This window comes from Cucurbita pepo, chromosome LG09, assembly GCF_002806865.2.
Source record: "Cucurbita pepo subsp. pepo cultivar mu-cu-16 chromosome LG09, ASM280686v2, whole genome shotgun sequence".
Taxonomy (NCBI): domain Eukaryota; kingdom Viridiplantae; phylum Streptophyta; class Magnoliopsida; order Cucurbitales; family Cucurbitaceae; genus Cucurbita; species Cucurbita pepo.
In genome coordinates, this window is record NC_036646.1 from 3,576,507 (window position 1) to 3,602,761 (window position 26,255).

At 37.0% G+C, this 26,255-nt stretch overlaps 3 protein-coding genes across 3 annotated transcripts; 2 read left to right on the forward strand and 1 right to left on the reverse strand.

Annotated features, from left to right (window-relative positions):
• Positions 1–226: 226 nt before the first annotated feature.
• Positions 227–1,314, forward strand: LOC111802051 (ethylene-responsive transcription factor ESR2-like). The gene is made up of 2 exons (XM_023686307.1): positions 227–1,176; positions 1,296–1,314. Exons 1-2 carry the CDS (start codon positions 227–229, stop codon positions 1,312–1,314), a joined length of 969 nt encoding a protein of 322 aa, XP_023542075.1.
• Positions 1,315–3,456: 2,142 nt separating this feature from the next.
• LOC111802698 (BTB/POZ domain-containing protein At1g67900-like) lies at positions 3,457–7,403 on the reverse strand. The gene is made up of 4 exons (XM_023687159.1): positions 6,770–7,403; positions 6,624–6,693; positions 5,281–6,531; positions 3,457–4,230 (listed from the first exon to the last, which is right to left on the reverse strand). The coding sequence occupies exons 1-4, from the start codon at positions 6,826–6,828 to the stop codon at positions 3,733–3,735; spliced, it is 1,878 nt and encodes a 625-aa protein (XP_023542927.1). The 5' UTR covers positions 6,829–7,403; the 3' UTR covers positions 3,457–3,732.
• A 14,608-nt stretch (positions 7,404–22,011) lies between these two features.
• LOC111801366 lies at positions 22,012–24,761 on the forward strand. The gene is made up of 2 exons (XM_023685342.1): positions 22,012–22,561; positions 23,229–24,761. Exons 1-2 carry the CDS (start codon positions 22,481–22,483, stop codon positions 24,324–24,326), a joined length of 1,179 nt encoding a protein of 392 aa, XP_023541110.1. The 5' UTR covers positions 22,012–22,480; the 3' UTR covers positions 24,327–24,761.
• Positions 24,762–26,255: the final 1,494 nt, after the last annotated feature.

Genomic DNA, 26,255 nt, shown 5'->3' on the forward strand with positions numbered 1-26,255 from the left:
TCCAACTTCCAATAAAATAATTAATTTTAATAAACCGCCTTCCTAATCCCCACCTCTCATACGACGCCGTTTTCAACCTTACTAATTAACCACTCTCACCAAGATTACCCGTTTAATTAAACGACGTCGTAAATTCCTCTATAAATTTTAACCCCAACCAGTGATTTCACCGCATCAATGCACGAGCGTTTAACCCAAACGAAAACAGTTAATTTTTGTTCTTTTCATGGAGGAAGCACTACGGCGGCTCAACGGAATGCCTTTACCGGCGTCGCAGTTCGACGACGGCGCCGTCGCTGCTCCCAATGACACCCGTAAGAAACACACTGCCACGGGTAGTAACGCCGACCGTCGCATCCTCCGCGAGGCTTCCGCTTCCGGTGCGTTGCGATACCGTGGCGTCCGGCGAAGGCCGTGGGGTCGTTATGCAGCTGAGATACGTGACCCGCACTCGAAAGAGCGGCGGTGGCTTGGTACCTTCGACACAGCGGAAGAAGCTGCACGTGCTTATGATTGTGCTGCACGTGCCATGCGTGGACTTAAAGCTCGTACTAATTTTGTTTACCCTCCTCCTCCTCCAACTCCTCCTCCTCCGCCGCCGTCCCTCTCCGATCAACTTCTTTCTCCTTTAAACTTCGCCAAACAATCGCCAATTCCTCGTCGTTTCGATACGTCGTCGTTTGAATATCATGACCCTCCGTCTTTCCTCAACATGCTTCTTCCGTACGACGCTAACTTTGTCTCATCTACCCCTCAGTTTCCTAAAATAGACGATCATTTCCCATGTCCAAAACCGTCTTTTACTTCTCCCCCTATAACCGAAAATCCACCTGGCGAGGACGATTTCTTATGCGATTCCGAGTTCATTCCAAAAGAACCGTCGGATTCGGGTCTTCTAGAAGAAATCATTCACGGTTTTTTCCCTAAACCGACGAAGAAGTCGCAGAATCCACAACCGCCAAACGTCGTTTCCGACACGAATTACCACCAAACCGGGTTTCAACAGCAGCAAACCGGATACTCGTACAATTACCAAACCGGAGCGGCTCAGGTGGGGAATTTGAACCAGCCGTCGTATGGGTATGGGTCGGAAGAACCGGCGATGAATAATGGAGAATATATTTCAGTAGCCGGAGTTCTTGAATGCTTTTACGGGCAACATGCAGAATGTTTAAGGTTAAATTAATTAAACTAATTAATTTGACAACGTGTCACGATTACGTGGCATTAATTATAGAGGAAAGAAACAAAGGACATTATCGTATTATGCTAAGCTTTGACTTTCATGTTTGTAGGGTTTTAGTACTGTTGTAGCTTTTTAAAGATAGCTAAAAAAAAAAATGTAATCTTTATTTATTTTATTTTCTATTGTGGTTTTGACTTTTTGATTTGAAACGTACGAACCCTAGACGGTATATCACCAATTTTTCAAATTTGAAAGGTACACCCGAGTTACCGATCGCTCTTTTTGTATAGGGTTGACTTTCACACGCTTGTCCCTTCAAGCATCTTGCTTGGAGAAAATTGGACAATTGTGAAGAATAGCTATTATCATGTGGTTGAGCGAATCGTACTTGTACCTGTCTTTGTGAAGGGCGAAGGTGAAGTAGTCTAGCATCACTTTAGATAGGAGCGGAATAGATGATGAGTACTAATGAAAGTATAACAAAGACAAAATTTATTTAAAGAGCGTGCATTGATGTGCTTAGTGGAGCTTATCGCTACGAGTAGAAGTAGGTTTGAATTAAGGATATGTTGATTGGATTAGGGTTAAGACAAAAAGGTGTTAAAATTGGAAAGAACATAAGACACAATAGATATGTGTGCCATATGTTCCAAGTTTTTGTTCTTTCTCGTGTTTGGTGGCATGATGTTGTTCGTGTTTTAGCTTGTTTTACAATGTGTTGGCTTTTTTAGTCTTATTAGTTTCTTGATTTTGTTCTTATGGTTTAGTTTCACTAACAACATTAATCACAACTCCCTCGATACGATTCATTGTTCAGTTTCACCGAGTAGGGATGACTCTAATCTTATTGGGTGTAAGATTCTTCTTTGGATCGGTGAACTTATTACTTTATGGTAGTTCTTGAACTATTCATAGAATTCTCATCGAACGGATTCACGAACCTATCAATTTCCTAAAGAAAATGCGCGACTTCAAAAGAAGTCTTTGAATTATCCCTAGTATTGCATAAAACTCTTGGGAGATTATTTATGTCCTTACCCTCCATGTAAAATTCTCCTTTCAACTAAATTAAATGGTGAAAAATCTCATTTGTACAAATGGCGTATCGATATTGAAAGAGGAAACATGTTGAAGACGTGGCCGCGCTCACTTGGTCTATCACAATTAGCTGGCCATGATTGGTCTCGACCATCCTTTTTTACGTTAATGTTTACACATGATATGAACATGTAACACGTGAATCTTAGGGGTGAGAATCTATCATTCTTGATGATTAGGGCTCAACTTGAGCAACTACGGTAGAAGTATGACTATTCGATGTACAAATGAAATTTTTTGGTCCTCATGATCATTTGAAAAATTCCCGTCCTAAAGTAGTTTTTTATTTTGTTACATTTCATTTTAGTGAAGGGGTTTGCTTACTCCTCAAATCTTAATCAGAGTGGCAGAGCGGAAGCGTGGTGGGCCCATAACCCACGTTAACCTCCAACCCAAAGCCCATTAGCCTCACCAGCCCAACATTAGTCCAGCCCAGTCTAACAGGGTGAAAGAACTATCAATAAAAAAAAAATACATATTTTTAATAAAATAATTTACTTTAAATCGCTAATGATTACTCCTTTCTCTTTGATCCTCACAAAAGAAGAAAAAAGGTCTCGTTGATAACCGACGAGTAGTTATTGGACGGAACTTATTTACCTTATTTGTTAACTTCCTTGCATTCGCTTCACGAAAGTCATAAACACACAGCTAAAAGTCAGAGGGCCAAACCAGCCTAACTCCTCATTTCGAAGGATTGTAGATCAAAAAGTGAAAGGACTAAATGTGAGACCCCACATCCATTGGAGAGAAGAACGAGTATCAGCGAGAACGCTAGGTCTTGAAGGGAGTAGATTGTGAAATCCCACATTAATTGGAGAGGGGAATGGGTGCCAACAAGAACGTTAGGCCCGAGGGTGAATTGTGAGATCCCACATCAGTTGAAGAGTAGAACGAAACTTTTATAAGGATGTGAAAACCTCTCCCTAGCAAACACGTTTTAAAACCTTAAGGGAAAGCTCAAAAGAGAACAATATCTGTAAGCGGTAGGCTTGAGCTGTTACACTAAAGTTCACGAGTTCTACCCACCCGCTCCCGCTTCTATCAGGCATTCGAGGAAACATTTCAAATCAACCCACTAATTCATATTCGATCATCTACTTTGGAATAATATTAAAGACAAAAATGAAGCACGAGGGTAATGCTCCATTATAAGGCTCAACAACATGTCAAAACAAGAAGAAAGCAAACTTTACAGAACCAATGGGACAATGGATTCTTGTTCATATTCAAGAACAAGAACATTGGCTTCACGTGGTCAAGTACCACAAACAGATCCACATTTCTTACAACTTTAGTTCTTATTTATAATAGATTACACCACTAATACTCATTGAGATTCTTAAATCTCTTGTCTAAAAGGCTGCAACTTCTTACAAAGAACTTATCTAATATCAAAAGCCAAAAGAACAGAGAATATGTTCAATCCCAAAAGGAACAAAATTCACTCAATTCTTCTCTATGATACTTCTGTTAGTAAACCATAACTTACTGAAGATCCGTTTCGGTCGAGTCGGGAGAGAACAGAAAGCCTTGAACTTAGAGGGCCTTGACATTCCATCAGGGTGCATCTCATTTTCATTCAAGTAGTCATCTTCAGCTAGCTTCATTTGCAAGGTAGAAAGCTTGGATTTTGGTGATTTCAACCCTGAGATGCTCTGTTGGTCGTCTGCTTGAACGCTCGTGGTAGTACTTAATGGTGCTGGTGGCTTCGACGGGTCGATATTATGGGCAGCCAAAAGTGCCTTTATGTTGCTTGGCAGCTCGGCCACTTTGCTACCAGCCATTGTTGCCTTTGCTTGCTCAAAGAAGAGGACTTGGACCACTACCCTTAAAGGGAGTAGCTCGTTTTGTGCAGCGTGCATACAAGCCTCAACGGAGAGTTTTTTGCAGTCGAGAATTCGACATAATCGCTTCCTTTCGCTCTTTCCCATGTCTGGATGTGCCTGGATTTTTAGTTACAATAACACAACCGTTATTTGACCTCTTTGAGAACTTTTACAAAGCAAATGATTCTGAAATCTAGCATAGATTGAAGCCCAATGATGCATTATCTCCTGATAAAGCTCTTAGGCTTTTCTTCAAAGTTAAGATTCAAAAGGGATCCCTTCAGCTATGAAGCCCAATGATTCTCTTAGTAGAGTAAGCATGAAGGAAAATCCTTAAGCATAATGGATTCTAAATGTATGTTTGAAACATTAAAACAAAGAACAGGGCAAGTCATAAATAACAGTGTTACGAGATGGACAACCGAAACTTGAATCGTGAGATCCCACATCGATTGGGGAGGAGAACGAAGCATTCTTTTTATGGGTGTGTAAACCTCTCCCTAGTAGACGCGTTTTAAAACTTTAAAGAGAAACCCAGAAAGGAAAATCCAAAGAGGACACTATCTGCTAACGATAGACTTGGGCTATTACATGAATAATTTTAAAACTTCAACCTAACATTCTTTATAAGGGTGTGGAAATCTCTCCCTAATAGACGTGTTTTAAAACATAGAGGGGAAACCCAGAAGGGAAAGCTCAAAGATGACAATATCTGCTAGCGGTGGGGCTTAGTGATGTTACATGAATGATTTTAACACTTCAACCGAACATTCTTTATAAGGGTATGGAACCTCTCCCTAATAGACGCGTTTTAAAGACCTTGAGGGGAAAACCCGAAAGGAAAAATCTAAAGAGGACAATATCTGATAGCGGTGAGCTTGAACCAAACATTTTCTTGTTAGGTCTATGAACTTAGGACCCAAAGATATTACACCTAAATTTAGAATGATTAGTCCCCATTAATTTGTTTCTTATGGGCCAGTCTTATCCAACTGCTAATAAATGGTGAGAATGACAAGATTTTAAGGTCAATAGAGTTGGTTATCTACTTGCATTGGTGCCCCCACATCCTAAAGTATGATGTTGAAACCTTTTAGAACTATTTGTTTGGAAATAATGTCAATGGTAGAAGTAATGTAAAGCATGAAGCCACCACAGTTGAGTTACCTTAAGGTAGATGTCAATAGCTTTGTACAAATCATCATGATCCAGCCTTGCAAACTCCGGGACCGACTCGGCGATTGACGTGAACTTGGATAACGGCAAATTCACATCTCGAGCGACTTCTTGAAGATATCTGTCCACAAGCTTGGCAACTTTCAACTTTGAGCTATGAGAAGCTGAAGAAGACCTTCTACTTTCCTGTAACTCAAAATCAATATTTTCGGCCGAGCGAGACCTTCTCCTTTCGAAACCGATCCTTGATCTCGGAGGGCTTGTCGGGGGACTCTGCCATTGTAACAAGAAATGCTCAATTATGGTCATTACTATATCTACATCATATACCATCTGAGTTGTGTATGATAGGGAAGGTATTAACAAATCTATGACCATTGCTTCCTCTAATTGGACTCCCACTCTTCTGGCCAGTTCCATTTTTGAAGCAGGCGAGGCACTAAGAATGTTGGCTGCTTTTAGAAGTTTGAGAAGGAAACTGCAAGAAGCAGAACCTTTCTCTGCTGGGAGTAAGCTTATTAGTGATTCCAAGAGCAGTCTGTGCTTTGCAGATAACTCATTGGCCTTGTCTGAATCCGAGTCAGATGCATCGACAAAATCGTTCCTCGATATACTCGGTAGCCATTTCGAAGCATAAACTTTCAGTGCATCTCCAATTAAATTGGAGGGCACTTTCCCATGTGATTTAATAGCTATCATGGTTCTCCAGTAGAGGTCTATGTTGAGTTCTGCAACATCTTCAGCCCACCAACCCCTGGTTGCCTGTTTGTGTCGTTGGCTATCGATGCCATTGCACGAGATATCGTCCTTAAGTCGTCGGGAATGACTATGTGAAAGATTCACTTTTGATGGATGAATAAGGATTTTTGATGCAATCACTTCTATACATTTGCTTGTGATTCCAAGCTCCTCTGACCAAGGAAATGCTTTGGTGCTTTGCAATGTCACAATTGTATCTCTCCAACCATGAAGAATGCAAGAACTGAAGAACACTTCAAGCTTGTAAATTAAATTCCCCTTCTCTACATCCTCTGTCATCTGAAGATACTCGGCCGCACATCGAGCCGATACAATGTTGTGAGCACTGAGAGTAATCGTTATACCATAACAGAACTTTGCACATAGTTCGAACGCCTCTAGGCCGCCTGGAAAATCAGGAAGCTGGACTATTTGATGCAGTGAGGATTCCGGGGACTCGGCGCATAGTTTCTGCAGGCGTAAACACTTGGACAGAAGAGGAAACTGTATGCCAAGAACATAAGAATCAGCTCAAAATGATGGCACTAACACACATTCACAAAGCACAATTCATTAAAAAAATCGCTTGGTTTTACCTTGTGAAGGAGATATCTACTTCCTTTCACTTGAATTATGAGATCACTAGAGACTTCAGAAGAAACTGACCTGAATTCACAACAAAAAAACGAAATTCCCTTCAGATCATAACACCAATTGGAAAGGTTTGAAAAAAGGATCTTACCTTACAGCCTCAGCAGTGTAGAAAGTGTCTGGTCGAGATCCAAGTTTCATAAACTTCATGTTGAATGCTTCTTCTCCTAATGTGTTCTAAGATTCAGTGTTCATCAGATACGCTTGATGTGTATGCATCAAAGAAATTATTCTGCTGCTGGATAATGAAAGGCCACCCTTTAAGTTCACCAACAGCCACAGACGGTTGTCCTTGAACAGGGGATTAGCGCCAAGAAGGGAAGGGAAAGTAAGAGGGCTGGTTGATGTGGGATTGATATATAATACAGAATTTATGATAGCAGCAATAGTCAAAGTGACAGAAACCCAGAAGATCGAACATTACAAAGGCCGTGTCCTTTCAGTCAAATTCTCTACCCCATGTGATATGGACAGGAAAACAACGAATCGAAGTCACTGCAATCCCAACAAAATACAAATACAGCACACCCACCCTTATCAATCAAAGGCCAAAAATTAGCACACAAAACTTACCTCACAGCAAATTACACGAACTAGAAAGGGTAATACAGAATGTAGACAAAAAGAACATGCAAAAAAATGGGGTTTTTAAGATGAACGAAACGACCGGAGGCTTAAGATTTTGAAGCTTTTTAGCTCTTTCGGTGTAAAACCTTATAAGGAAGGCTTCGTTCTTCTCTCGAACAGATATGGAATCTCACAATCCACTCATTGAAGGCCAAGCGTCCTCGCTGGCACACCGCCCGGTACTTGACTCTGATACCATTTGTAACAGTCCAAGCCCACCGTTAATAGATGTTGTCTTCTTTGGAATTTTCCTTTCGGGCTTCCTCTCAAGGTTTTAAAACGTGTGCTTCGCCCCTCCAATCGATATAAGATCTCACCTCCTACTCCAATCGATATAGGATCTCACCTCCTCCCAAGTATGCAATAAGCCAACCAATCATCAGGGAAAAGTCTGGGGATCAGAAAAAACACAAAAACTGGAGAATATTTTGTTAATATTTTTATGTTACCTGAAGAAGAATATGGTTTTGCTTTTTAAGGGTCCCATAGGCATCGCTCTGCCAGCGTGCACTTCACAAGGAGAAGCCCACGTGCTTATCCTGCGCCCACCGCCGGGCCCTCGCCCTCATCATTGCCATAGCAATTTTTTTTTACAGTGGGCTCTCTCACACACATTATTTTAGTCAAATACTAATTTATAAGCAACATCGTATCCCTTCATACAGTCCTCCAATCCATTATTAATTCTCAAAAGGCAAATATTAGAGCAAAATTAAGAGAAAAGTTTCCATTTCTCTTCTAAATAAAATCTCCAATATATCTATGCCTGAACTTTAGTTTCAAGTTTCTAGAAATATTATTAAAAGAAGAAAAAAGAAAGTATAGTGTCTCCAAAAGCAGGAATTAAAATATGTTTATCCCTATCAAATCCTAAACAAAACGCTCTATTTCACTGTACTGATGGCCACTTATATATATATATTCAAGTACGTAATAGCCTAAGTGCAACGCTATCAGATATTGTCATCTTTGAACTTTTCTTTTCGAGCTTCCCCTCAAGCTTTTTTAAAACGTGTCTGATAGGGAGAGGTTTCCACACCCTTATAAAGAATGTTTCGTTCTCCCCCAACTGATGTGGGATCTCACAATCCATCCCCTTCAGGGCTCAACATCCTTGCTAACACACCGCCTCATGTCCACCCTTTTGGGGCTCAATCTCACAATCCATCTCCTTTGGAGCCTAGCGTCCTTGCTAGTACATCGCCTCATGTTCACCCCCTTTGGGGCTCAACTTCCTTGCTAGCGCATCTCCCAATGTCAAACTCGGATACCATTTGTAACAACCCAAACCCACCGGTAGTAGATAGTATCCTCTTTGGACTTTTCCTTCCAGAGTTCCCTCAAAGTTTTAAAACGCATATGCTAGGTAGAGGGTTCCACACTCTTATAAAGAATACTTCGTTCTCCTCCCGATCCAATGTGGGATCTCACAAAGTATGTGAAGATGTAGAATACTGTTAGGGAAAACTTTCCCAATTTTCCCTCTGTAAAAAATATATTTGGATGCCAAAATGTGTTAGGCTTTTTGCTTCAAGATAGCCTTCAAACATTCTGAACAAACAAACAAAAAGAGAGAAATTCATGAACAGTAACAAATATTGTAAAACCATAGGGTAAAGAAGCAATTTTACATAAAATACATAACAGAAATGAACGAAGAACAACGTTAGTGTGACTTCGAAAGAGGGGAAAGAAGAGATCTTTTTTTAATAAGTTGATTGAAAACAGAAGAAATGATGAGAGGATGGGGTAAGTGAAAGCTTGTTTTGGTCGTAAAGTTTGATTAATGAATGCTTAAAATTGCATTTATTAGGCGGTTGGAAGTCATCTTCAACATTGTCTCTGCATCGGATTCTCGTGGTTTGCTGATATGTTTAAAATTTATTTCCTTGATGCCCTCTGTCAACTACAACTGATGAGATTGAGAGGCGAATATGGGTCCTACATAACCGCTTCCTAGCCTCTGATCAAGTGATTTTTAGCCTCACGATAAGAAGGTATCACAGATCCTTTACTTGTGTGGTCCTAAATCTATTATTGCGAAATCTCACGTCGTTGGAGAGAGAAACGAAACATTTTCTATAAGAGTGTGAAACATTTCCCTAGGAGACACATTTTAAAAACCTTGAGGTGAAGCTCGAAAAAGAAAGCCCAAAAGGGACAATATCTACTAGCGGTGGGCTTTGACTGTTACAAATGGTATCGGGCAGTGTGCCAGCGAAGACGCTGGACCTCCAAGGGGTGGATTATGAGATCTCACATTGGTTAGAGAGGGGAATGAAACATTTCTCATAAGAGTGTAAAACATCTCCCTAACAGATGCGTTTTAAAAACCTTAAGGGAAAACCCGAGAGGGAAAGTCCAAAGAAGACAATATATGCTAGCGGTGGGCTTGGACTGTTACAAATGGTATTGGATAGTGTGCCAGCGAGGACGCTGGACTTCAAGGGGTGTATTGTGAAATCTCACATCGGTTGGAGAGAGAAACAAAACATTTTCCATACGGGTGTAAAATCTATCCCTAACAAATGCATTTTAAAAACTTTTAAGGGAAGTAAAAAAAAAAATGAAAAAGTCTAAGGAGCGACAATATTTATCCTTATCCCACTGTTACAATTATCTCAATTATCTAACACTTATAATGGATTGGACAACGAAATCTAACAAAAAGGGAATGCATTTTGTTTAAGAACTAAAGCTGGTGAGTGAGTCAGAATATAATCACCTCATGAAATCTAGGCGCATAAATTCTGACAGATGTTGAACTTGGGCCCAAGAATCGATCGGCTGACTCAGTTAGCAGCCTAATGAATTGCCTGCATTAATAACAACTCAGCCAATTCTTAGAAGTACTAAAATTGATAAAGGTAAAATTGTAAAAGCCTATCGCTAGCAAATATTATCTTTCTCAAGTTTTCCCTTAAAGTTTTAAAATGTGTCTAGGAAAGATTTTCACACTCTTATAAGGAATGTTTCGTTCTCCTCTCCAACTAACGTGAGACCTCATAATCCACTCCTTTGGAGGCTAGCGTCCTCGATGGCACACCATCCAGTGTCTAGCTTTGATACCATCTGTAACAGTCCAAGCCCATCGTTAGCAGATATCGTCCTCTTTAGACTTTCCCTCAAAGTTTTAAAACACGTCATCTAAGTAGGGTTTTTCACACCCTTACAAGAATATTTCATTCTTTTCTCCAACCTCTATAGGATCTCATGAGATTAGATTTGCATTTCCATTTCTGAGTATCATATGCAAAAACAAGAAAGTCAAACTGAAACTAAACACAGAACTAAATTTCAATCATCAATTGGCGATGAAGTTAACAAGTAACTGATGGGTATATGTTGTAAAGGCAAAGCAAAAAGCAAGCAAAGAAGGCGAAATATGAGGAAAAGAATTCTAAAAAGTAGAGTCCAAGCAAGCAGTGTGAACCAGAATCTTGTATCCCATTGAGGCATTATCACAAACACCTTGGCTACATGTTGAGTGAATTGGCGCTATCAGTGCATTCCAGATACGAAAACGAAGCCCTGTGTTGGCACAATCAAAAGGGCAGTGGCAGATTCGAAATTTGGAGACAAAACGGAGGATAACAGATGGAAAACGGGAGTGTATTGGAATACATGTAAAGAAGAAAGAGAGGTGTATGAACATAACTGGGTTGTCGCAAGTGAAAAAGGAGAGGGAAAGGATTCGGCATTACCCACAAATTTTTGCGTTGGTTGGCTTTGGCTCTGTCGCCCAAACGGGGCGCCACCCGACAGAGGAGGCCCCGCTCTTCCTCCGTAGGCTTTTCTGGTGGGATCCTCTTCTTCTTTAACCTCTCTGGATTTTTGCANTTTTTTTTTTTTTTTTTTTTTTTTTTTTTTTTTTTTTTTTTTTTTTTTTTTTTTTGCTCTCTTCAATTCAGACTCTGTCATAAAAAGATCGTGTTCGAGTAATAATCTAAACTATTTATAGTATTGGATGAGTTTGAGTGTCTTAGATGACACTCTGTTCATAATTATTCGTCACAAGACTTGTAAATTGAGATATCTCATGCAATGATTTAATCTTTTTTTTTATAAATCTTGACGAAGGTCGGAACTCCTATCTCCGATCCGAATCGTCTACAACTTCCTCAATAGACTATGGGCGAATACTTCCTCGATTAACATACTCAAATTCCAGAATCTAACTCATAATATTTCTCGCATATTTAAGGAAAATCCGAGAACAAAAGATTCAAGAACTTTTCTCTAGATTTTTCTTGTTTCTTGATGATTTTGGACGATTCAAAGGTCTAGTATACTTCTCCTCTAGGTTCTTTGTAGGTTTCGTGAAAGAGGCTCGACCAGAGTCAGACTCGTTGTGCCCCAAACGGAGTAGGTGGTGTTGGATGATGAAAGTCCGAGATCGGCTAATTTAGGGAATAATCATGGGTTTATAATAAAAAAAAATACTCTCTCCATTGGTTTGAGGCCTTTTGGATAAACCCAAAGCAAAGCCATGAGAGCCTATGTTCAAAGTGAACAATATCATACCATTGTAGAGAGTCGTGTTCTTCTAACATGATATTAGAACCATGCCCTAAACTTAGTCGTGCCAATAGGTTGGTAAATCCTCAAATGTTTGATGTTCAAACAAAGGACTCCAAAAGAAGAGAAGTCAAGCCTCCTCAAAGGCATAGTAAAAAATGACTAAGACTCCAAAGGAATCGAGTCTCGATTAAGGGGAGACGTACTTTGTTCGAGGGGAGATGTTGGATGATGAAAGTTCCACATTGACTAATTTAAAAAATGATGATGGGTCTATAATAAAAAGAATACTCTCTCGACTGAGAGAGGCCTCTTGGAGAAGCCCAAAGCAAAGTCACGAGAGCTTACCCTCAAAGTGGACAATACCATACCATTGTGGAGAGTCCTGTTCTCCTAACCGGGGCAGTTACTCCCTCTCTTTCTTTATTTTGATTCTATTTCGTTTTGTCTTTTCTTCGAGGTCCAATTTCTCGAAATCACAAAAATTGGGTCATGACAGTTTTACCGTGCATAAGAATGCAACTTTAGATTCATAGCAGAGTGACATATAGTTAATGAATGAAACTTGATTAATTGAAGAGTTTAATTAATTAACTTTGCATCATCATTAGAGCTTATAACATGTACGTCCATAAAAGATTCAACCTCATTGGAGGAGCTGGAGTCGAATCATAACTAGAAAAAACTTTATGAAACCAAAGAAGACTCAACCTCATTAGAACAGCTCAGATAAGAAGCTTACTTAACCCCGACATTCTTAATTTAATTCTTTGAAGTGGAAGGGTTGAAATAAAACAATAAATAAATAATCGTCAATTCTACAAAACAAAGAAGTCCAAACGAAACGACTTGGAAATTACAATGAATGGCCAACAATAATCCAAAACATTAACCACTGAATTCTCCGTGTCCAACAATTCAAAAGAACATAAATACAAAACAAAGACATCGTAGTTTTGTAGCATGTCCTAAACATACTCAAATGTCACAATCTCGTTTCATCGTTGTCTGTCGTTGGTCCCGACATGAAATAAGCCAATAGTTGAAGCCCCTGTTGTGCAAAAACGATAGATGATTGAAGAGTTGGCGTCACAAAATGGGGAAACTCATTATCTTTGGCTATAAGATACGTGGGGCCATTGTGTTTCATAAAGGGTGAAAGCCTATAAGGCTACAACTTAGAATAGAATCCATAGCCTATACATATATATACTTTATTGATGGAATTGTGGGCATTTTCTTTGGGGAAAAGCCAACAAAGATAGAAGGGGACATGCTATTGCTCTTAGATATGATATTAGAGGCAAGAAAATGGTATGCGAACGATAACGACTTTGGTCTGTTTTGATAGCCATTCGTTTTTGTTATTGGTTCTTGAAAATTGGGTCTGGAAATGCTTACATTTTCTTTGAGGAAAAGTCGGGAAAGAAATGGACGGTCTATTGATCTTGGATATCTTCTTAGATGTAACAAAATTGTATACAAAAGATAACGATTTCAGCCTGTTTTGATACCCGTTCAATTTTCGTTCTGGACTCATGAGTATTAGGTCCAGAAATACTGTTTTTGTGTTTCATTATCTTGTTTTGTTATCTAAAGGGACGGTCTATTTCTCTTGGATATCATCTTAAATGGAAGATAAAATAATTAAATGGTTGTTAATTGTTCGTAAGGGAGACAGAGCTGATAAAGATGAGTGGATACGTACGAAAAACGAGAGGCATTTCCTAGTCCACACCTTGAAATTTGGGATTGGATATCTTACTAAATTGAAGAACTCGTGGACTCAGACTCAGCTGTGATCAATTTTCAAATTCAATTTATTTTCATGGAAAAACAAGTTCGGTTGTCAAACGGCTCACAGGGTCAATGTCCCAAAACATGTCCAACCCGACGATAGAGGGCCAATTCTCGTAAGCTTTTTCCTCCCTCTATCAATACTTTTTAGTTGAATCATTGCTGGTGGGTCAATGAATCATAACTCATAATTTTAATTTTAAACTTTTTAAAAAAAAAAAACAAATCATAATAATTTCTTCTCTAGCTACCCCACTAATCAATTTGTTATATAATTTGAGAAGAAAATTTATAATATAAGTTTGGGACTATATTGCAAATAAATCATATGATCATATGATTAGAATTCATATAATGATTGAATTACAAAAATAATAACCATAGGTTATATTTGAAATGAATATCCTTTCCCAATGAGAGTTTCTTTTTTTAGCTAATCATATCGTAAAATCATGAGTCTAATAAGTACAATGATATTGAGACCGTTCAACTAACGGATGAATATGTAAATGAACTGAAACGACGTTCAAATAAGAGTGATCCGTATCGAATAATAGTGACTACGTATATCTTCCTTTTCAATAGCTACAACTCCAAAATTAAGCATGCTTAGTTTTGAGCAATTCGATATTACGTGACTTCGAGAAGTTAAGAACGTTAAAAAAAAAACCCGATCAACCTAACCCAACTCAATCCGTTCTGTTTGGGTTGGTTATAAATTTATTTGGGTTGAGTTGGGTTCAAATAAATTAAAATTTTATGGATTGGGTTGGTTCATGAGCTCTCTTAAAATTAGATCGAGTTAACACACAAATAAATATATATACAAACCGAATCAACCTAACCCAAAAAATTTATTATTGGGTTGAGTTAAAAAAAATGTATACGATATTTGGCTTTGAAACGGAATCATTTCCTCGTATCTGAGAAGAAATTTTTTTTTTTTATGATCAATCGGTATAAACATTAAACAAATAAGTGCTTGGGCCAATAAAACCCTACCTAATGACGAGATAGTTGGAGAGGTAACAAAACCCTATACTTTTCGTTACAAAACCAATAAACGGGAAAAAGATGGATTATTTTGTGAAAGAGCGGAATTTGTGCTTAACCCAATTAAACTCGACTCACAAACACTCGTACGAGAAATTTTCTCGTCATTTCGAAGGGTCGTTCCAATGATTATAGGTATCAATAGTATTGGAAGATGTGTAATATAATGTTTGTTTATTAAGCCTAATGATGATAAGAATGTGAAAAGGGGTTTGTTTTGAAATGATGATTAGAAAGACAAGAAATGGTGGGTGGCTTACACAAAGTTAGCTAATGGGACATTATATGAATCAAAGTTTGGTATTTGTGTAATTAAATTATGAGTAATGAGTGATTAAGGCTTTTTCACTAACCGCTCTTCAGATTAGCCATGCTCGGTATTTAGAACTAGTTGGACTGGTGACCCGAATCGCCTCAACAGAGTTCACAACTTTTCAGATTGGGTTAGGTTAAGTTGTCTAGTTGTTAATTTTTGTAATTATTTAAAACAATCATCACTAACATCTACTACAAACGTCAAATACAATTATTCATAACAAATCTTAAAAGTATGGTAAGGTTAGGTTGTGAACCTTGTTTTTAGGTACCCGATTAAAAAAGTTTCCAACCCACGAACGAACATAACTTTTTTAGTTTTCCAAAGATTCAATTCAACTAAAATCGGGAAAAAAATTTAACACAACCCAACTCTTATAGTTTAGGCTAGGTGTCACAATTGCACTCTTGCTGTAGCGGGACAGTGATTATGTGACATTTATTTTAATCTAGCGAACAAGTGAATCGTGTGAAATTCGGACTTCACGGACAATATCGACGTATGCTCGAGCCTCAAGTCACGTTTGAGAAGAATATTTTAGAAAACGTGAGCGAGGAAATACATTAAATACAATTTTAAAGAAAATAATATTATAGGCTAAAAGTGATTAAGCAACAATAACATATAACATGGTAGAAAGAATTGACAACTAGTCACGTTCTCTATAGTACATTTTAGGGCATTTTAGCTCTAATGGGTGTAGACGTGATTTTGGTGACTAGTCATGCACCTCGTAATCAACAAGAATAGTAAAGGGGTTTGGAACGGACATGCGGTCATGGACAACACATCCTGAATAAGCATGATCGGGATATCCAACACGCGACCATAGGTAACACGCCTAAACAAACCATGATGAATCATATGAACACTCNTTTATTTTTTTTTTTTTTTTTTTTTTTTTAATTCTTTTCTTTTGGATAAGTCTTAAAACTTTTTTCGTTAGGATATGAGTTGGATTCAATTAGAATGAGACGTTTTTTAAACTTAATTCAATTGTTCGGGTTATAAAAATTTTCAACTCAAACAATGCTTATTAAATAATAAAACTCAGCCCGACCCATTACTATCAACTTGTTCGAATCTAGGATAACGAACTCGTGAACTTAGTTTCATTTCACAATCGAGAAATGAAAGAAAACTTTCATCTCCAAGTTTAACACAGACGCACCTCACTTCTTTAAAACCATTGAATTTTTAGGGCTATGATTTTGTAAAATTGAGATCTACTAGATCTCCAATGGTCTCCTCGAGCAAAAGAGCATATATAAGAAATAATTCAGTGATTACTCAAGAGATTCAAACATCTTACTCCTTGATCGAGAGCATATAAGTTTAGCCCGTTCAAATGTTAAGAGCATATACTCGTGAAATAATTGAATATTAAAAAAAGAAAAAAAAAAAGAAAAGAACGAATGTGGGCTTTGGGCCTGGTTATAGACTTAATGGGCTTCCTACCCAAAATTGATTCTACTGGGCCAGCCCAAATGGTTATGGGCTTCTTAGCTCATGATATTACAATAATACCCAAATAAAAATATTATAATAAATAAGTTTTTTTTAAAAAAAATTATTATTATTATTATTATTTAATTATCCTATTTAGCATCTCTTTCCTGGAAAATGAAGTTTCTGTAGTTTTCATTGGATAAAAGTCCAACGGAACCAAACCGAACGACAAGTCGTAAAGTGTTAGTCTTCGGAAACGTCCCATCGTCTTGGTGGACGTTCCATTATACGCATTATGAATAATATATTAATAATAATAATAATAATAATAATAATAATAATAATAATAATAATAATAATAATAATATTAGTATCCCGTAGCCAATGTGGAAATCGGCATTTGGAAAATGATGGAAAGGCGCGATTAATTGACTTTTCATTTTTATTTATTTATTTTTATTTTTTTTAATTTTTTTGCACACCAATCGCAATTAATTGCGGTGTAAATTTCTGAACATTGTTTTTGACTTTTCGTCGTAATCTAGTACGTGCAGAACCACCAAATATTTAAGAAAATTATGGCTTATTTAATTATATATATATATATATATATATATATATATACATAGGTCGGGGATAGGGACGCCCGTTCCCAGCCTCGTTTATTTAACGGGGAGAATTTCTTTTCTACTCCTTTCCTCATTTACTGTGTTGAATCGGAAATTTACTACTCTATTTAGGACCGGTCCTCTCGAGGCTTTGACTTCGTGGGTTGAGTAACTTATTTCTTGAAAAAAGTAAAATAACACGTGAGAAAGTTACTAAATGGCCAAACGAAATCTTAGTTTACCTAACTGTGCTAAAGTTATTCTATTGCATCGAGAAAATTAATAAATCAATAATTATTTTATCCAACTATAAATTTTTATAATTATGAATAATTAATAAATAGAGAGTGTACGTGTATTTTAATCCATGGGAATAAAAAAAATTCACTTAGTTACAGTCTCCCATGCTTTGGGTTCTTCTAAGTCTACTAAAAATAAAAATGATTCTTAAATAATAATAATAATAATAAATTTGGGAGAAGACTTTACAAAGACCATTGACTTAATAATTAATAATTTAAATGTCGACTAGTGGATAGAATTCATTATTTCATNAAAAAAAAAAAAAAAAAAAAAAAAAAAAAAAAAAAAAAAAAAAAAAAAAAAAAAGACTTCTGGTAATAATTATGTAAAAGATAATTTTTTTGGGGTTGAGGTGAAATATTTAAATTTTTTGGAAGGATGTTCAAATTAGGTCAAGCTTGAACAGGTGGTTCGGGTTTATAAGTAGTGACAATTGTCCCATAAAGACTCGCTTTCGCTACGGCTGGAATACATACTCCGTGCTTGATCTTCAGGTATTGTGATATCCTACATAGTTAACATCCTTTGACATGTCACAGGATATGTCGAGCCACATCTAAACGAGGCTTCTTTGTACTTTGTATGTACTGACTAATAACTCCAACTCCATTTTCAGAATCCTTTGGTTGGTTCGTTTAGATTTCCCGGTTCAACTCTTTATGTAAGAAATTATTATTCATATCCATCTGCCATAAAGTGCTTGTCGGACCTGATAGTGGTATTTGCCACTTTACTAAACGTTTTATGATAATTTAGTCCATATTGTTCATAGAACCCTAGGCTACCGTCCGAGCCTTGTATCTCTCAATTGATCCATTCGAAAGATATTTTATTTCATAAACCCACTTGCAAGAGATGGGTCTGACATCTGCTAGTCTTGACACTAGTTTTTAAGTTTGATTTTGCTTCAAGATTATAAATTCTTTCTCCACCGCTTTTTGTCATGCATGTTTTCGTCCTTGTATTGACGGTAAAAACTTTTTTCATAGAGATAAAAGAGTGTTAAAACTAGTTTTAAAACTTCACGAGTATATTTTTAAACATGGTACTAAACATCTTAAAAATTCAAAGAGTATTAATAAAACTTTTTAAAGTTAAAACCTCCAAATTGTCCGGTACACCCATGGCGCTTGGTACTGTCCTTAAAAAACTTATTTCAAAGGAAGTCGTCCGAGACACTCGTTTCGGCACGTTTGCCCGCACTGTGACATACGTATGTGGTAGCTCGCTTAGACCACGAGGCCCAGGGGTGATAGAGAGTTGTCATAATGGTACCCCTATAGTACATTTTGAGCCATTTTTAATCCATCAAGCATAGACATGATCTTGGCGAACAGTCATACTAAACATCTTAAAAATTCAATGAGTATTAATAAACCTTTTTAAAGTTCAAACCTCCAAACTGTCCGGCACACCCGTGGCGCCCAGTACTGTCCTCGAAAAACCCATTTCAAAGGAAGTCGCCCAAGACACTCATCTCGGCACGCTCGCCCGCGCTGTGGCACACGTATGTGGTAGCTCGCTTAGACTACAAGGCCCAGGGGTGGTAGAGAGGTGACACCATGGTACCCCTACAGTACATTTTGAGCCATTTTTAATCCATCAGTCATTGACATGATTTCGACGAACCATCCTACTAAACATCTTCAAAATTCAAAGAGTATTAATAAAACATTTTAAAAGTTCAAACCTCCAAACTATCCGTTATCATAATTTTTTTTTAATTCGAAACTTTTAAAAATATTAATGAATATTATTTTTTAAAAAAATACAAACTTTTAAGGTATTTTACTAATTTCGCCTCCTATTAAGACAAGGGTTGAATTAATAAATAAAAGTTCAAAGCTGACATTAATTCAAAGTAGATGCAGAAAATTATAAAATTTAATAAAAATATATATTTATTTATCAGCCAACAATATATTGAATTATTCATTATTTATTGCATTATCTTCAAAATAGAATTCCAATATTAAAAAAATAATTAAATTCCACAGACAAACTCTCCCACCAATATTCAATATTAAATTAAATGTTGTCATAAGTAGGTAACACTTGGGCATTCATGAATTAAATAAATAATTTATTAAATCAAATTAAAAATAGCATTTAAAAATTTATAAAATTAAAATCCAACTCAACTCCACATGCAACTAGACTTAATTAATCCTGTTTAAGAATTAAAATTATAATAATATCAATTTCATGGTATCATTAATTCATAATTAGGAACAACCAAACATGTAGCAAGTTGACGTTGACCAATTAAAAACTGTTTTTTTTTTAATTAATTATTTTTTATAAATAAATATTATATATTTAGGAAAAATGCGAATTTGTCAACTTGTTTAAAAATAAAAACAAATAATTTCATTTTATCTTAAATTTTTAATTTTAATATTTATAAGAAAAACATGTTATAATGGAATTTAGGTCTTGCACTCAATTAAGTCAACTAAATGGATAAGGTTGAGGCTTTTATAAATCTTATATTTTTTTTTAAAATCTTATAATTGGATAAATAAATGTGAAAATAATTTAATAATTAAATATTTGGAACAATAATGGTGATTATAATTGGATAAATTAGGATAAAAATCCAAAATTAAATAATTTTCGTTGATATTTATTTTTGGATGGATACGTGGCATGTTGAATGATATAAGCCACGTGCCGTGTAACAATTTTGCAGCCGTTGGATTTGCCGTTGATTTGAAGTCGTCGCATGGCTGCCGTTAGGGGAGAACGGGTCATTCCGGTGAAAAATTAATATTTCGTATTTATAAATTTAGTTAAATGAGATTTTTTATATTTTTATTTAAATTCATATATTTACTCGAACTTATTAAATAATTTTAAAACCACGAAGTCTTTAGAAATAGAGATGTTCATTCTATTGGTAGGGTCAGGGATATTCGGGGACCACTCTAATGGGGAGGAAATTTCGTGTTCAGACCGAAAATGAGAGAGGGAGTAGAGAACTTTTTCCAGTTCCCATTCTTGTCCCTGCACCCTTCACAAATCCCCACTATATTTAGGTCCGCTATCCCGATCATGATTTCCCTACCCCTGGAGGGAAAAGTCCTTCATTTTTTGGCCGATTGTGGGTGAGGAGGGATTCGAACCCCCAACACCGTGGTTCGTAGCCACGTGCTCTAATCCTCTGAACTACATGCCCCATCCATTACGTAGATTTTTTTGTTTTCGGGGTTAAAATGTTGACTTGGAGAAGTCTTCGCGTGGACTTGGGAGGAAGTAGAGGGGTTGTTTTGAATTATGGTACACTACCACACAACATGCCCTATCATTTTCATTTAATCATATCACCATCCCACTAATAAAGTACTTTCTAAACCTTTATTTATTTATTTTTTATATTTTTTTATTTCACCTCATTTAACTTATTTTTCCTATTACAAATATACCATTACTTAATTAATTGACTTTCAATAATAATCAATTTTCTAATTAAAAGCGAAAAATTGTTCTATTTTGACCTATATTTTTGAAAAGGACGGGTTTAAAGTTCAACAAATACGAGAAAAAAAAAACCAAACATCAAATCTTAATCAAGATTTAATTTGAATTTTGTTCAATTCAAATATTAATTACTCATCAAGTAATTACGAGGATTCTTACTCATAGTTATAATTATCTCGCAAAATATATTTATTAGGAACTATTTAACACATACGGTTAGTATTATATTTAAATAATATTTATTAAATTTTATGAGAAACATTAACATCTTTCTACCTCTATAAAAATTAAGTTTAATTTTTTTTTACGACAATATGAGAACAAAAACCATATATCGATATTTTATAGATTATCTTAAAAACTTTTTTTAATGTTACTTTTGAAATTTCTGGAATGTTTTTGTGTGACTGCCCATAATCCCACATTGGTTATGGAAACATTTCGTCGTAGACATATTTTAAAAACTTTGAGGGGAAGCTTGAAAGGAAAAATCCAAAGAGGACAATATCTGTTAGGAGTGTGCTTGAGCCGTTACAAATGGTATCAGAGCCAGACAGGTGACGATATGCCAGCGAGGAGGCTGTTTTCCGAAGAGGGTGGATTTGGCAGAGTCCCCTCAAAGTATAAACTCGTGTAATTTTGAAACCCTTCTTCAGATATATTAAGATTAGAATATTCTCGATATTCTTTAAGAATATTTTTTAAACTTTTAAAAATATTATTTAAGGTAATTTTATTAATTATATTTTTATACTCAAAAGTCCTTAAATTTATACGTGGAATTCTAATTTTCTAAAAGTAGGTGGACTAATTTCTAGAAAATAATTAATTTTTAGAAAAAAATAAATAAATAAAAGAGAAATTGGGCCTACATGGGCCAGAGATAAGGCCCAAAAGAAGCCCATAAAACGGAGGCGAGTAAAGACAATAAAGAAGGAAACAAAATAAGATAGGCCGGAGGGAAGAATTAATCAAAACCACCATAATATATATTATTAAAAAGTAAATAAAATTCAAAATTAGATGAACAAATTAAGAACCGAAAAAAAGCACGACACGGTCCACGACTCGGTCGGATTTGGGTCGGCTTGAGCGAGTCAAACCAAAAAATGGAGCGCGTGGCCCCCACTTCCAAACATTCAGTATTTATACCCACGTTGTGTAGCAGAATTTACAGAGAAGAACAGATACTTCAAAAAAGAAACACACAGAGAATCGCCATAACCATTTCGTTTCAGAAACGACGACGGCGGCGGCGACGACAAAGAGAAACGGCTCTCTTGGTCTTCTCGTCTTTTGATTCTCTGATTTTCTTTTTCTTATTTGATTCATCTCCATTGTTGTGATAGCTTCGGCACCAATCATTGTCGAAGACAGATAGATAGCCAGCCCATACATCCTTTGCTTCTCCGCCTTCGATTTTTGGCCGATTCTTTCAATCTCTTCCTCTTAATTTCGTTGATTCTTACGGATCTCTCTATGCAATCTGTATATTTAGAGGGATAGAGACGGAGATTGAAGCGGACTTCCGACTGAATCTACTCATTTTCTTGTTTAACTGAACCGCCGCCGCCGGTTGCTCATTTGTGGTTATATCTACTCTCTGTTTCTTCAACCGGCGTTTTGCAGGGGATACTCGAACTTTCTAGAAATGTCTTGGATGATGGGAGAAGGTGGAGACCATTACTGCTCCAAAAAATCCGATGATATCTGTGGCGAAATTTGTGATCAGGTACTTACTAATTTTGCACTTTCATTCTTTTTTCCTCGTTCATGGATTTTCTTTTATGATTTGTGTTCTAGTTTGTTATTTCTGATCATGTATGAATCTAGCCTTTTAAGAAATCGTGTTTTAGGACTGTTTGGGCGCTGGATTGACTTCTTTGATATTAGGGCTTTGTTCTTCTTTTATTTGATGGTTTTTGGGGAAATTGTCGTTATCAAATGCGAGGCCGATAGGTCTGCAATTTTTGTTGGTGTTATTTAGTCTGGAACTCTGATTGCCGGAATTTCGAATGCCTCATCTAACTGCGCATTCCTTCGCCGAATTTAACAGAGATTTCTGGAGAGTAAAATCTGTTCTAGCGGAAGTGAATTTGATGATATAATTTTCAAAAATTTCTCGCCCTTAGAAGAGTTTTTTCACCATTTGGGAATGTTTTTCAATTTCAAACCTTGCGAACTTCTTGTTTTCAGAAATTTTTTCATACTGCGTAGAGATTGCGACATAATTTTGCATGCACTTTGAGAATCTATGAGTAGTTTAAATGTATCAAAATCATAATATTCATTTTTGGTTTAGTTGCTTGGTTTCTGAAAGGAATGGAGATTTTGAAGTTGTCCTGTTCATGATTCAAGTTTTGTTTAAGATGTTGACCAGGCTTCTTTTCTGTATCCAGGAATCCACTCGCGTATTGGGCATGTCTAGACTTCGCTGCATTTTTCGTGGATGGGATGTAAAAACCTTCTTTATTCTATTTGCGCTGGTACCGGCGTGCATCTTGATCATCTACCTGCATGGACAGAAGATCTCATACTTCCTCCGGCCACTATGGGAATCTCCACCAAAAGAATTCAATATGATTACTCACTACCATGATGAAAATGTAACTATGGAGAAACTCTGCAATCTCCATGGTTGGAAAGTCCGTGAATTCCCACGACGTGTTTACGATGCTGTGTTGTTCAGTAACGAGATCGAGATGCTCACCTTGCGATGGAAAGAACTCTACCCCTACATTACACAGTTTGTTCTTCTTGAGGCAAATTCAACATTTACTGGGAAGCCAAAGCCATTATACTTTGCTCGCAATAGAGATCAGTTCAAGTTTGTCGAGCCAAGGTTGACTTATGGCACTGTCGGAGGGAGATTTAAGAAAGGCGAAAATCCTTTCGTCGAGGAGGCATTTCAACGAGTAGCACTCGATCAGCTTCTCAAAATTGCTGGAATCACTGATGATGATTTGTTGATAATGTCTGATGTTGATGAAATTCCAAGCAGGCACACCATTAATCTCTTAAGATGGTGTGATGACATACCCGATGTTCTTCATCTACAGCTTAGAAACTATCTATACTCTTTTGAGTTTCATGTTGATGACAATAGCTGGAGGGCTTCAGTTCATAGATACAAACCTGGGAAGACAAGGTATGTTCATTATCGCCAATCGGACGACCTGTTAGCAGATTCAGGATGGCACTGCAGCTTCTGCTTTCGTCGTATCAGCGACTTCGTCTTTAAGATGAAAGCATACAGCCATAACGACAGAGTTAGATTCTCGAGTTATCTGAATCCCGAACGAATTCAGAAGATTATATGCGAGGGTGCTGATCTATTCGACATGCTTCCTGAGGAATACACTTTCAAGGAAATTATAGGAAAAATGGGACCTGTTCCTCATTCCTACTCGGCAGTTCATTTGCCATCCTATCTCCTGGAAAGTTCAGAAAATTACAAATTCCTTTTGCCTGGGAATTGCGTACGAAAGAGTGGCTAATCTTTCTCCAACTTTGATATCTACCTGTGAAGGTTACTTTTACTTTAGCTTATCTGATACCCCGTGGACCCTCCATCTCGGCAGCCATTGACCGATATGTGGCCGATGTCGATGACGATTGCCTCCAGATAAGCTAATGTTGATTCTTTTGGAGGTTGCAAATGGTTGGAAAGTTGAACTAATTCCATGGGTGGGAAGTATGTGTAGATATCTATTTTCTTTGAGTTGGTTTGATTCATGGAGTTTGATATTCGTTGGGTGGTTGAAGTTGCTGCCACAGGATCAGCAAATTAGACAACCCCGGCGCATTGGCATTGTATTTGAGGCTGTTGGCTTTGTTCCCATTACTGGGAAGTTTTGTATACACGACCATTACTTGTATCATGTATTCATATCTATAATTGACCCGATTTCTTAGTCTCTTTCTGATCGTTACTCGTCGTTGTGAATTCTTTGGTTTCCCCATCTTTTAGGTTGAGGAGTGCTGACATAGTATTCGTTAATAAAGAGTCTATATGTAAACATTCCTATAATCTTATCGAACCTAATTTATTAGGTAGACTGGTGAGTAGGTAGCTGTCTATCACAATCGCCCTTTTCTTGACAGCTGGTTTGATGATTGTGTGGCATCCACTCTCACCACCGAGTGAGTCAAGCCAACTTAAGATCGCGTCGCCTATGGTCGGGCACATATGCTCAAACCTCTAGCCTCGATATGAGAATAATGTTTTAGAAAACAGGGTCAGATGGATTTTGAACTCAATGTTGAGAGAGATTGAAAATGATGTTATATGACACACAAGCAAAAAAAACAACACAATGGCTTAAATATAGTACATTTTGAGGTGATTCAGGTTTAGCAGGCCTAGACGTGATTTCGTCGAGCGGTCATACAAAATCGGATGGAGTTAACAATTAATCACACCCCTATAGTACATTTTGGGGCATTTCGTGTCTAACAAGCGTAGACGAAACGTCATACACTTGGAAAAAACAAGAAGGAAAATCATGTGACAAGTGATACAAGGTGGGGGTTTCAGCATGTGACAATAGGCAACATGTCTTGAACAAGCATGATCGTAACACTACTCACCAAATCTGTCTTGTTCTTGAAGTTACTTCTCCCATTAAAAAACGCCTTTAACTTTACACGAGCTTAAAATCAAAATCCTCAATGGCCCTTCTCCCAAGAGAAGGAATTGGATTCGAATATCATCCATAAGGAATATAATTGTTCTATATATGCACTTCGACACATTTCAATCACTCATTCACAAACAAGAAACCAACATATTTGGTGTTCTCTGGCAGATCGAAAGATGTCTTTTAGAAGTTCTCAGCTCAAGTCTTTCCATGTTCATCATGGTGTTCATTCCTCAGATAACTATGGAGGTTACGTTTCCGACTCTATGCTCGTGACTCGAAGACACCGTAAAAGCCATAGATCTCACGTAACGTTCAGCGAGGACATCAACGAGATATCCGATGTGAATGAAGCATCTAGACGCTGCCGTACCGAGAACATCGACGATGTGGCTGGGGAGTTCATTAGGCTGAAGCACAACCAGATGTGTATGGACTCTAACTGAAAGAAACTGTGGCTTCTGATTCTGTATGATTATCATATCACTTAGTTACTGTATGATTATCATATCACTTAGTTACTGAATTATATAGCCCAATAATGTTTTGATGCTCCTGAGCTGCTTACACTTGTATGTGAACATTTCGAAGTTCCAAAGAAATAAAACGGACTGTTCCAAGTCGTATTTATCAATTTTTTTACGGTTTCTTCTATATATAGACGTATTAATTTCTGTAGATTTGATTCGTTTTTCTGTCATGATTTCATTATAATTCTAATGAAGTTTTAAATATGTCGGAATGTCTGTGAAATCCCACATCGATTGGGGAGGAGATCCCACATCG

Bases quoted from the DNA above. Each gene is read 5' to 3' on its own strand.
- LOC111802051 (XM_023686307.1), top strand. From the start codon at position 227: ATGGAGGAAGCACTACGGCGGCTCAACGGAATGCCTTTACCGGCGTCG.
- LOC111802698 (XM_023687159.1), bottom strand. From the start codon at position 6,828: ATGAAGTTTATGAAACTTGGATCTCGACCAGACACTTTCTACACTGCT. The intron at 6,694-6,769 runs GTAAGATCCTTT...TTGTGAATTCAG, and splicing joins TACACTGCTGAGGCTGTAAG to GTCAGTTTCTTCTGAAGTCT. The intron at 4,231-5,280 runs GTAACTCAACTG...CTAAAAATCCAG, and splicing joins CTATTGACATCTACCTTAAG to GCACATCCAGACATGGGAAA.
- LOC111801366 (XM_023685342.1), top strand. From the start codon at position 22,481: ATGTCTTGGATGATGGGAGAAGGTGGAGACCATTACTGCTCCAAAAAA. The intron at 22,562-23,228 runs GTACTTACTAAT...TTCTGTATCCAG, and splicing joins GTGGCGAAATTTGTGATCAG to GAATCCACTCGCGTATTGGG.